The sequence below is a fragment of the Paramacrobiotus metropolitanus genome, unplaced genomic scaffold (genome assembly GCF_019649055.1).
Source record: "Paramacrobiotus metropolitanus isolate TYO unplaced genomic scaffold, Prichtersi_v1.0 Parri_scaffold0000010, whole genome shotgun sequence".
In the NCBI taxonomy this organism is placed as follows: domain Eukaryota; kingdom Metazoa; phylum Tardigrada; class Eutardigrada; order Parachela; family Macrobiotidae; genus Paramacrobiotus; species Paramacrobiotus metropolitanus.
The window spans coordinates 1,289,049-1,300,546 of record NW_026570230.1 but is presented as its reverse complement, the minus strand read 5'-3'; the positions used below and the strand labels follow the sequence as shown (position 1 = coordinate 1,300,546).

Below are 11,498 nucleotides of genomic sequence, written 5' to 3'. Positions count from 1 at the left end.
CCACGTGGTAACCGTAGTGCGTAACAGAATGGTCGGATTTTACGACATACTGCGCTTGTCCATCCAAACAATAAAAGTCGACCCAATATGTTTTGAGGAGATTTTCCGTGCATTATGGTTGGAATGGGATGAGTTGACCTTGATTATTCAGTTACCGCGGAAAGGCTTTTCTTTTGTTTTGGCGGCGGGAGTCATTGGAGATTTGGCATTAATGCCAAAACCAATAATTAGAACCAATATTGGTTCTATCGTCTACGGCCAGGTGCTTTGTATCTAATGTCTTCGTAGGCGTTACGCTCGACAAATGCTTGGTACAGCAAGCCCGTTGGTTGTCTTGCTTGTTTTAGTGCCATCAGAAGCACGGTTACACGAAAGTGTAACTGTGTAAGTGACAATAGTATTCGCCTGATGCTATAGAAGTATAGTAAATCAAGTTTATGTTAGGCTATCTTGGGTTCCTTTGCTTTTTGATGAAAAGGTCAGAAGATTTCCGGCCAGATGAAGATTTCGCCATTATTTTAAAGAACTTAACAGCGGCCAAGTCAACCTACTTTGGCATGTCTCGAGGAGCTTCTGAAATTTCACACGTAAAGCTTAGTACCTGCTATTGTAATATTTTGGTAAATTAAAATTATTTTCTGTCCTTTTTGGCCGGCTGATGTGACGGTCACTGTTGTTTGGATAACGATGCTTCTTAGATATTATAATTTCTAGCACATCCGTATTCATGAATTCAATGGTATATGGCTGCTTAATGTTTACAGTAGCTGTGTTAAAACATTAGTCGTATTACTGTTCCGAGATTTCGGCTGGATTTTGGGATTTCTTGTTTGGGCCGTTTGCTTGATGATGACAACACAGAAGTTATTTGCTATTTCATGTATACAGTGTACGTATTAGTGTAAACGGCTCGCAAGGGCTGTATTTGCAAGCGTTTTATTTCGCACGCAACGAATGTTTCGCATAATGAAAAGGCTGTTCAACACAATTTCAACGGATGTGTTCAACATGGATGTTCAACACAATTTCCTATTTTATCCATTCGATTTTGCAGAAATATTAAAAGATAGGCAAAACGCGGTGTATCGAAATTCTGCCCGTGTTGACAGTTTTACTGCAGCTTCAGCAGTTGAATTTATCGGATCCATTGTTGTGCCTTATAGCCGACCGAGGATCGTTAACAGAAAATATATATTTTGCGGAATAAGAAGCTATATATACATTTTATAATTTAGTTCTATAGAAATTTGAGTAGTTTGCTGAATCAGGTTAACAAATATGGGGTCCAGTGACATCAGGACCTGCACTTCAAGAGAATTTTTAAGGTCTATTATGCTGTACGATCCGTTAACTATGCTGCACGGTCCTTTTTAAAACTTTAACTGGCAAGTTCAGAAAGCACCCCGCATTGTCTACACTTTGCTTGGAATACGTATCACTCTAAATAAAATGCGCTGTAGATTATTCAGAACATTCGTATAATACAAATGACAATTTCATCATTTTCAAATCGCAATCATATGAGTTCACAAAGCCATCGCATTATTTGGCGTCAACCGGCGCTTCACAATCAAAGTCTTTCTTAGGACGACCTTTACTTTTGCGCAGGCTACTGGAAATCTCATCGGCGTTGCCCATACTGAGCAAGGAACGTTTCCAGCGCATCCGGCGATTTTGATACCTAACGACAGGCAAGAAAAAACAACACACACATCAATTATCACACCAGCAATTAACGGCTGCCTATTTGCCGTCATTAAGCGTTCGTGTAATTGGCTGGCAGGCACAAACAAAAATAGCAATTACCCATGAAAATGACATCAGCCATCCGCAACCGCTGCTGAAAAAAGCTTACCATGTTTTCACTTGCAATTGTGTAAGGCCCAGTGTTTTCGCCATCTTTAGTCGGTCTGGTGTGGATAAATATTTTTGCTTGGAGAACCTGCAGCCATAATAAACATTGTCTTAATGAGTCAGCGCCCGTCATTTAATTACAGCCTGTCACAATCGATTCAAATAAATTTTCGTTGCCTAAGCACACACACACACACACGCACACCACGTAAAAACTAACGCGAATTTTTAATGAGCTAACGCATTTACACGATCATAAGCACATGCACTCGCATGTCGCATCACACCCACCGATCTTCCAGCACGACAAGCTGTGAATCGGTGAAGACCGTCCGTAGACGTCGGCGTTTCATCCCGTAGAGCTGTGCGCGGCTGTCATCGTCCGATTTCGTATCACAGCACTCCGACATGGCGGCCAGGCTGGGTTGCAGCTGCTGCTGTGATGAATGGAGGTCATGTGGTAAGGGGACAGGGTCTGCCGGTGCGCATGCATACCGGGACATGGAAAGGTCAGTGGGCATGGGGCTGGACATTAGGTAAGAGAGGAGGTAGTCTTTGCGCTTGGATTCTGTCAAAGGCAAATCAAACATACGTTAATCATTTAATTCAGTTCACTAGCTCATCATGCAAAAGATTTCTCGATGTGGAGCAGAGCAGATTGCTCAATATACTCGTACAATTACCGTTACATTAACTTTGAGTGTCATGGATCAGACAAGAAACCATTTCCGGCAAGCGAAAGTCATAAACTGTGCATAACTCACTGCTTCGGTACAACATTTTGTTTATAAAATTTGTTTAATCATTGTAATTGTGCAAATAAGAGCCTGCCAGCAGAGATTCACTGCATTAACCCAGCAAAACCGTGACATTTTGGTGTACAAAATGCTAAAGTATTTGTTTAAAGTGCAAACCAAGAATTCCGTTTAGAATCAGCACGGCTTGATTAAAGCTGCTAAAAAATTTTATTACACTCACAAAGACTGATACGTTAAAACTGTATCGAAGCAATAGCTTGTTTTCGTTGTCAAACAGTAGAAAGTCAAAGAGAAGGATATTAGATAACATGATTTGTAAAGCCCTCCGTCAAAACTGTATGTGACAAGTGTACAGAAATCATGACCTTGATTTGATTTTCGTGCTGGCAGACGTTTTTGAATCTTTTGTATGTATTTTGCTGTGCGCTGCAGAAGCACAACGTGCACTAGTAAACTATTTACTAAAAATTCATTTTTTAAATGCATAATAATAATAATAATTATAATAATAATAATTATTACTTCGACTGCGTAAGCGCATGTTTACCTTGATATGGCTAACAAATCAGGAAGGTTGCAACTTGCAAACGTGACAGTTGATTAAGACTCATTAAGATATTATTAATGGCATTCCATATAACTTGCATGCGGTCATAGTTCTATAATAAGCCACATACACAGGTACCACATTCGTGACCCCTGCAATAAAACCGACTCATAACTTAATTAAGGTAATGAATGGCATAATGCACCAGTTAATTAACACTCCATTAGGAGTATTATGAACCAAAACGATGCGGTTAATTAACGGCATCAACATAATCGTATAAGTCAATTGAGAATGAATTTGGGCATACCGGCTGCCTCGCGTAGCATATCTTCGCAGTGCACACACCGGCAGGATCTCCGAGACCGCAGTATTTCATCGTCACAGCTAACCGACGGCGTCACCGGAAACCCATGGCCAGGAGTGAGGGGAAGGGGTTTAGCCTCGTGCCGGTTCCCCAGTATATCGTCAATGGAGAACGATAAAAGCGGCATGGTGTAATCAAATCGCTAAAATTAATCACACCTCAACGGCTCAATTAAGTAGCACTTCTATAGTGCCTATAATGATCAAGACACCACCGCTACCACATGCGTGTGCGTATGGATAAAAGCGCAGAAAACGCCATAAAAAGTCTTTAAGAAGCTAATGTGATAAAATGCAATGTGAAAGGCAGGAGGTTGATGGCGGTGATAAACTGTACAGTGTAACTATAACAGCTCTCGGACGGATGCTCGGAGGGCTTTAGAATTGGTGAGCGCGTTTAATTTTGTCCAAAAGTGTGTACGAACGTCAGTAGCGGCAGACTGGCGAGCCTGATGAGGAAAAGGCACACAGCAGTGATTTAGTGACTTTTAGTAAATCATCTCGTCTTAAGGATTATTTGACACTAATTAGCTAGAGGCATTTACACTATCAAATGACAGATGGATACACTAGTCGAGCGTAAAATGCTCCACCATCAGAGCTCATGCTAGTCATTATGATTATTTTCCCTATTTTTACTTGCTCTACAACATTTAACAAGTGCCAAGTACAAGTGTATCTTATTACACACCGCGCATGTCATACAACTTACTAGAAAAGGTCACCAAAAAACACGTAAATGTTACTAACCATGTAAGTTTTTTATTTGTGCAAGCCGAAAATGCTGGTGACAAAAGTAAAAGCTAGAAAGCATTGTTCCTTAAAATGCTTAAGACCCAAAACACCGTCTTATAGTTAACGAATGTCTTTTTCTTTTTCCTATTTAAACAAATTTTTTAACATTAGTGTTGAACCCCGCGCTGCTTTGCGAAGGTTTAATACAAAATGGTTTGTGCTTCCACAAAATAATTTAAATGACTGAACTTTTGTTTAGTGGTTTCGTCTCGCCCATGGTCAAATAACTTGGAACGTCCATGTTACTGTTATTGAAAAACAGACAAAAGCTTTAAGTTTACGAGATTTGGTGCCTCTATAAACTCTATAAAACCATGCAACAGTGCAACAAAAGTTTTTAAGTGGTGCCTCGCCAGTTTTATTGCGCCATAGTAATACATGCTATTAATTCACTTATATAATTCTGATAATCATTAACCGAGAACACGTCTGCAGCTGTTTCCGCGAAATTACTTTGCGATCTGTTATTTCCTACACTTTTGTGCTAAAGTCATTAGTGTGAGCCCATTGCTGGCCCGCGGGCAAGAACGCCGCTTTCTATAGGAAAACGTGTTATTTGGAAGTTATCATGGTATGTTTGTGCATTCTCTTGAGTTAACATCATTACCGGCAACAAAAGGTGTGATTAAAAGTACTAACGATTTTTTCTTGTTTACGGATTATACAGAAAATTGGTAACGCCTTAACGGACAAATTTCTGCTTTGTTTAATTGAACAAATGCTTACATACCTGCGGGGCATGTTTTCGCGTAATTCAATCGCGCCATCCAAATCGTATTAAATGTCTTGCATCTTGAAAATTTTATCAAAAGCTGATGCGAAGAAATCATGGCATTATCGAATTTATAATTATTCATGCATGCTTTACAAAGTTTCTGTAATGATGTACGTCTAAGATACCCACCAAACAAACAGGAAAACGAAATTTTTTACCAAACTTCAGGTCGAGAAATCGATATGCATCGTTATGCCGTATAGAATACTACCGGCAATAATCAGCCTCCAAATTTTTTTTTTGTTTGGTAGTTTTGCGAAAGTTACAAATTATCAGATCGACACATTCTTTTATTACCTATAAGCATTTATTTGAAGTTTATATTTACACGTTAACGGTGCATGTTATTCTAATAGAATCAATGCTCGTAAAATTTTAGACATGCAAAGTGAATTACACAACTGTTTTAAATGTCGCCGGTAAATTACAAGGAAATAGAGATACACAGAGAGAGTTTTAAAAAATGGCATGACGATTATATATATTTTTATAAGACACTTCAAGCAAGCTCATTTCTGCGCGGAGAGTAAAATGCTGAACTAAATCTGGAGTCGTCAGTCGTTGGATAGCTGTATCGTTGTGTGCCAAAATAATTTATTTTCTCGGTTATGAAAAGTTAAAGCGAATAAAAAACATTAGAGCCAGTCAAGTTGGCAATGTCAGTTCTCATTAGCAGCAAAAACGATAACTACTTATATAAATAAACATATTTACCGCTCCACTAATAATCGCCCATCCTTTCAATGTGACAAGAATGTATTTATAACCCCGTCGCGGCGAATACAGCGGCGGAGTGAGCGTTATGTTAGCCTGCAGGTCATAATTCACTGGAAATGATCCGCAAGCGTTTGTAATACCATCACTATCCGCTGCTTAATTGCCACTTTAATTTAGATTCACTTAATACGGACAACGTCTGCGCGCAGCCGGTCCAGCCAAGGGAGCATCTCCCGCTGTTAATCAATTACTGCAAGTGCCACGCCGGTGCCCTTTATCTGGAATGCGCCTGCCTTTCGGACATGCAGTTTGGCGCGCTACTCTAACCTTTTAAAGGATCTTATAAATTATATTCACAATGTTCGTGTGTGAAACGTTGACATACGATCAACAACATACATTTGCGAAGTTATAAATTATGGCCACAAAAAAATATAAGTACACAATTAAACACCACTGAAACTGATATTTTTTTAATGAGTATGAGGATTTGTATGGAATTATCGCTGGTTTCTTGTAGAAATTTCATTCAGCTGAACGACCTGCGTTTTGTTTTATCATTGCCCACCGCAAACACTTTATTTTGTTCAAAGTAATCAAGGCGTCGCCATTGCGCTTCTAGGCAAGACAATTCACAAAACCGCAGTTTCTAGCAAAATACCAGTACATATCCAAATTAGCCTTCTCCACAAAAAATATGAGCAATAAAAAAGCATACCCATTAAAAGTAAAAACAAGGCCCAGACAATAAAAAAACCCTTTTGTCGGAACACAATTAAAACGCGAGACCAAAGTACATAGGAGATATAGGTACGACCATTAATCACACTTGGCAATAATCTTCACGGGAAAAAATTCCGACAAACTAACGTTTTATCACCAGAAGAGACCAGAGTCTGACTCATTCCACCGGGCATCATTAATCATTTGGCTGCTGAGCACAGTTTTGAGTCCATTCGTAGCGTTCATGCGTCAGAATGGTTGAAATCCCGGTACGAGTAATTGGATTTGACCGAATCTTCCACCTGCAACCATTAACGATTACGTAAAAACAAGCTACTCGTAAAATTTAACAACACAAAAGCAGTTAAATGTTCGATAAAATTAATGAATTTTGTGTAAAATAACAAAAATGTATCTCTACGAACGCACAGCTACTTTACGAAATGCTACAGATTTCACGAATTTCCTCCGTCCAAACTTGGCAACCTCTATGGCAGACGCGAACCACAAATGCAGAAATTTCTTAAAAACACGCAAAATCATCTACTCGTAAGTATCATAATTACAACTTATTATGAATGTTTGTATCTGTAAGTTACACAGAATCAACTCAAATAAAACAAAAACCGGCGATATCAGAGGAAAAGCAAGATAACTAAAAATTAACCAATGTTCAAATAAAGTTTTGGAGAAAATTCAACAAAATCGTAGGGTGAAGATTCAATGACAGCGATTGCCAAAAATCAACTGCAACCAAAATATACCATGCTTCCTTACCAGAAGAGCATCATCGTCCTTAACCATGACGAACTTGTTTTCATGATAGAACTCTCGCTTTTTCGTGCAATAGAGGAGGATCATATCGCAGACAATAACCGACTATAAAATGGCACATTGTCAGCACTGATAATCCCAAAAATGCCAGAAACACTTACTAGTCCGAGCAGAGCTAGACCGGCACCAAGGTTCGTTGCCATCGGTACGAAGTTGAATTTGCCAGCAGTCCCATATACGTAAAATATGAACCGTATTCCAAAAGCCTTAATTAGCGTTCGCTTCTGGATGGTGGTTGTGCTGTTTCCGGGCACATTCCAGTAATTCGCATATCTGAAAAAAATTATTTCCATTCATCGTGGAAGAGTAATGGTTGTCCAAACAACAGACCAAAATCAAAACGCCATAAAATTGCAGACAACAATGTTCGATCGTGCCCGTGACAAACAAACCACATTCAAAAAGCTCAACAGAGCAGCAAACCATTATTAATTTTTATGTTAGCTAGATCTAGACGCATCTGAACCGTTAAACATGTTTTGCCTGCAAAATAGTGGAAAAACTTGAAAAAATCCAAGCTTTCGAACGGACGGTATCGTAATTATCATTACAATATGCTAAGTAAAGAATTAACTCCTAAACAGCGAACTACTGCTAAGATTGTATAATATTTGTGAGCAGAGTGCAGTCTGACCTGAAATTCCAGCCCTTTGCTGTAACGTCGTCCCGATTATCGATACGTCGGAAGGAGTATTTTGGCCGGCATTTTTCAACCGCTAAATCTAAATTGCAGTCCCACTGAATCACAAATCCCATCACGGCACCCTGCAAATCGATACAGTAACATAAAGTATTTAATAAAGCTATCACACCGTTAAACCAGAAAAACCATTTGAAAATTAACGGTATCAGTGCCTTCTATCAATACACTTGGTCGAAAGTTTACGATCACATAATACAGCAGTCGCCAATTTTAAAACAAAATATTACTGATTCTGTGGTGCGTTAGTGCAGCTTACAAGTCACGATCCAAGTAAGTACAGAAAGCAAAACTTGGGAAGAAACTCACTTTCACGGCAAGTTCTGTGTAGTTTTCCCCGGCAAGTCGGACAATATCACCCAAGCGGAAAATCGGGCAGTAAGGATCGGTTACCGGGTCATAATGGCAGCCGCTCAAATAGGTATTGTTAGTTGCAAAAGAATCCAAAATATTTCGCCTGAAATCAGGATTTCCAGACCGTTACGAAACATCTCCATAATAAAAGCAACTGTGACAACAAAGTACACCATTCCATGACATCAAATTGACTTAAACATCTAAGTTATCTAATCGAAAGTTTCACTGGGAAGCACACCAAACATGAGTTCATGGTAAAAATTATAGAAAAATGAGCTTCAATACCTCCTCACTCCAAATTTAGGGAAAATGATCTGGTTTTTGATCAGAACAGTAAACGTTTCCGTTCCCTGGAGCATTGGCACACTAAAAAATGTATCACCATTACATACAATGAGCAACTGAACGGAAGCACCTAGGAGTTTGACGTACGATGGCTCCATATCAGTCTCCACCGGACACCACGCGTAAATGTTGCACGTGTTGGTGGTGGTGTTACAGGTGCCGTTGCGGATCCCGTTGGCAGACTGCGATTTGGCGGGACAGTCGGCATCGCTGGTGCAGGTCGCACCTTGCTGATGAGACCGAGAATCCTTCAATTAACTGTTCATTCTGGCCAAGCGTGTTAATCAGCGTGAGCGCATGCTAAGCTCAAAGCATTGCAGGAAACACTTACTTCCGGACAGATTCCCTGCTCCTGGTCCGGTGTCATAATGTAATTTGTTGTCACGAAAAATGCTCCGTTTTCCTGTAAATGATCGGAAGATTCGGATAATACATAAAAAAATAAAATCACTCTCACATCACAGACATTTCCTATACAAACGTATAACAAAGGTATTACAAATCTAATTTTGAAATATTTTGTATGAAAAGATTATGGATGACTGAACCGGAGAAACAAAGGTGAACTGGTCTGAAAATATATGTACAAATTTGATGCGCCCTTAACAAATTACCGAAAATCTGAGAAATAAAAACTAACTTTCAATCTGAGGTAAACATCGAGATTTTTATTAAAAAACAGATCGACAAACTCACGAATTAATCAGTTATTAAAAATCACTCAGCACGGAAGACAGATCGTATACTGCCATATAACCGATCGTTTCCGACCATCCATAGCGTATGACAACAATAAGCACTAATGAAAAGCGATTGTCCAGCGACTGCTTAAACCATCCATCATGTCGTCAAACTTGCAAAACTTACTTGCGGCGGCACAACGTAATCGGCAGTGTCCCACACTCGCACATCGTTGCCGGTGCTGTTCAGCATGCTGTTGTTCGTCATCACGACACCCTTGACTTTGGATGTGACAGTGCTTTCCACATTATCGAATTCCTGATAGCCCTTTTTGTACACCATCACCACACTACAAAAGTTGAGAGATGGATGTATTATTTGTCCGATTAGATAAAGCCATCTTCACAGATTCACATCGAAAATGTTCTCTGAGAATATGGACATCATCATACGGCGGTTTTTCAGTCTTCAAAGTGCAAACCAATCAAACTACAAAACGCAAAAATCCACCGATAAGTATGCTAAATTTTACCGGTACAGGTTTACTGGGATAAAAATATGTGACCGCTCTTGCATAAGAGTAAACTTTCTATTACGCATGCAACTATCACAAGCTAAATAAAAATTGGTATAAAAATCCGGGTATAGCAATCTGACGTAAACTATTTACTTAAATCATTTAATTAACAAACCAACCAGATGCAGATGATACAATCATAAAACGTTAAGCCTTCCAACTATTCGGATTTCTTGCCGGGTAAATGAGTAATGCAATCACCGCAATTCATATGGCCATGTCCCGAAAGAATTATTTTCTTAAAAAAGTGATTTATGTAACATTATACTGAATTTCAGTTCCCAACAGTAAATATACTGAATTTGTTTATTCATGTCAGCACACGAGCTGTGCGTTAAGTCTTGGCAAACGAAATCGTACAATCTCAAAACCGCAACCATCGAGGGCAAGCGCAACCTAAGCGCGTTTAATCAGGACAAAAAGATCTTCAGCCTTTTCTACAGCTGAGGTAAGGCTTACCCAATTATGTAGGCGATAATGACCAGCTGGACGAATCTGTACAGGATGCCAACCTTGAAGCTGCGAATGTGGACGATCTTTGGTGTATCATACCTGAAAGCAAACGGGAAACCTTGAACTGCCTTCCTAACAGCAACAATGCAACATAAACTGAATCGCAAAACTATGTGAACCGTATTTCGTCTATGAAAACAAACCACTGGTTATTCGAGTCACGGTTTTTCACAACTGTTCATTTAATTTACAAACAGAAATTACTCTTATAGTATCATCTACGTTACAACATAACAATCATAACCAATCTAAAAATTTAGTCTAATCACTGTTGTAGTTAATACAGTCAGCAATAAACAACTGTGATCTTCAAACATACTCGAAAAAACGTGCACAGATCCTGGTACAACCCATGGCGATGCCAGACATGGCGGATTTAACAATCTATCAGCAACCAGCACAATAAAAGCAGGCTCCGAGAGTCAGAATTCCAGCAAGAACGACAGCAAGCTGAAGCACTACACCGTGACTGCGGTAGTCAAACAAATCGGGCAAGCGTATGACACAGCAAACGAGCACAGCCGATGAATCCAAACGGATCAGATGTCGGGCAATCCACTGCACGAAACTATCAACCGGGTGGGAGAACAGGCTCACAAGAAATTGTGGATAGATGGTGTTATACTATCTCAAATTCCTGGTTCAAAAACGCGGAAAGTAAAAGAGTACCGAGTACGCGAATCGCGTGTTTCACTTTCTGCCTGAACGCCGTTAAACTTGGAGCACAGACACTTTTATAGCGTTCACTTCATTCAGTCCGCAGCACACGGCAGGCATTGGGAATAACTATCTCCGAATTCCATAAAGTTCAAAATCGTTTATAAGCGTTATCCAAAATGAACAATGCAATCTATTAAGCAGTTATGATAACTGCTTAATAACTGAGTTATCAAAAACTTTTAGTTCCGAGTTCTGACAATCTGACGTTTGGATGCGCTCGTTGTAAAGTCTTGTCA

The 11,498-nt window shown here is 39.5% G+C and overlaps 2 protein-coding genes across 3 annotated transcripts; both read right to left on the bottom strand.

The window, feature by feature from the left end:
* Nucleotides 1–1,302: 1,302 nt before the first annotated feature.
* On the bottom strand, nucleotides 1,303–3,924 carry LOC129583378 (homeobox protein LOX10-like). Its single transcript, XM_055475157.1, has 4 exons — nucleotides 3,470–3,924; nucleotides 2,146–2,422; nucleotides 1,856–1,942; nucleotides 1,303–1,681 (listed from the first exon to the last, which is right to left on the bottom strand). The coding sequence occupies exons 1-4, from the start codon at nucleotides 3,651–3,653 to the stop codon at nucleotides 1,543–1,545; spliced, it is 687 nt and encodes a 228-aa protein (XP_055331132.1). The 5' UTR covers nucleotides 3,654–3,924; the 3' UTR covers nucleotides 1,303–1,542.
* A 2,435-nt stretch (nucleotides 3,925–6,359) lies between these two features.
* LOC129583279 (P2X purinoceptor 4-like) lies at nucleotides 6,360–11,465 on the bottom strand. Of its 2 annotated transcripts, none has more exons than XM_055475027.1 (11): nucleotides 10,862–11,465; nucleotides 10,489–10,581; nucleotides 9,639–9,801; nucleotides 9,103–9,174; nucleotides 8,859–9,019; nucleotides 8,712–8,792; nucleotides 8,379–8,526; nucleotides 8,004–8,134; nucleotides 7,471–7,642; nucleotides 7,313–7,414; nucleotides 6,360–6,837 (listed from the first exon to the last, which is right to left on the bottom strand). In XM_055475027.1, the coding sequence occupies exons 1-11, from the start codon at nucleotides 10,909–10,911 to the stop codon at nucleotides 6,778–6,780; spliced, it is 1,233 nt and encodes a 410-aa protein (XP_055331002.1). In that variant the 5' UTR covers nucleotides 10,912–11,465; the 3' UTR covers nucleotides 6,360–6,777. The 2 variants fall into 2 exon arrangements, with proteins under 2 accessions (XP_055331002.1, XP_055331003.1); XM_055475028.1 differs by having other exon boundaries at nucleotides 8,859–9,001; nucleotides 10,862–11,464.
* Nucleotides 11,466–11,498: the final 33 nt, after the last annotated feature.

Bases quoted from the DNA above. Each gene is read 5' to 3' on its own strand.
- LOC129583279 (XM_055475027.1), bottom strand. From the start codon at position 10,911: ATGTCTGGCATCGCCATGGGTTGTACCAGGATCTGTGCACGTTTTTTC. The intron at 9,175-9,638 runs GTAAGTTTTGCA...GATCATTTACAG, and splicing joins ATTACGTTGTGCCGCCGCAA to GAAAACGGAGCATTTTTCGT. The intron at 8,527-8,711 runs GTATTGAAGCTC...TCCTGATTTCAG, and splicing joins CCTAAATTTGGAGTGAGGAG to GCGAAATATTTTGGATTCTT.
- LOC129583378 (XM_055475157.1), bottom strand. From the start codon at position 3,653: ATGCCGCTTTTATCGTTCTCCATTGACGATATACTGGGGAACCGGCAC. The intron at 1,943-2,145 runs GTGGGTGTGATG...TTATGGCTGCAG, and splicing joins CTTGTCGTGCTGGAAGATCG to GTTCTCCAAGCAAAAATATT. The intron at 1,682-1,855 runs GTAAGCTTTTTT...GCCTGTCGTTAG, and splicing joins CAATTGCAAGTGAAAACATG to GTATCAAAATCGCCGGATGC.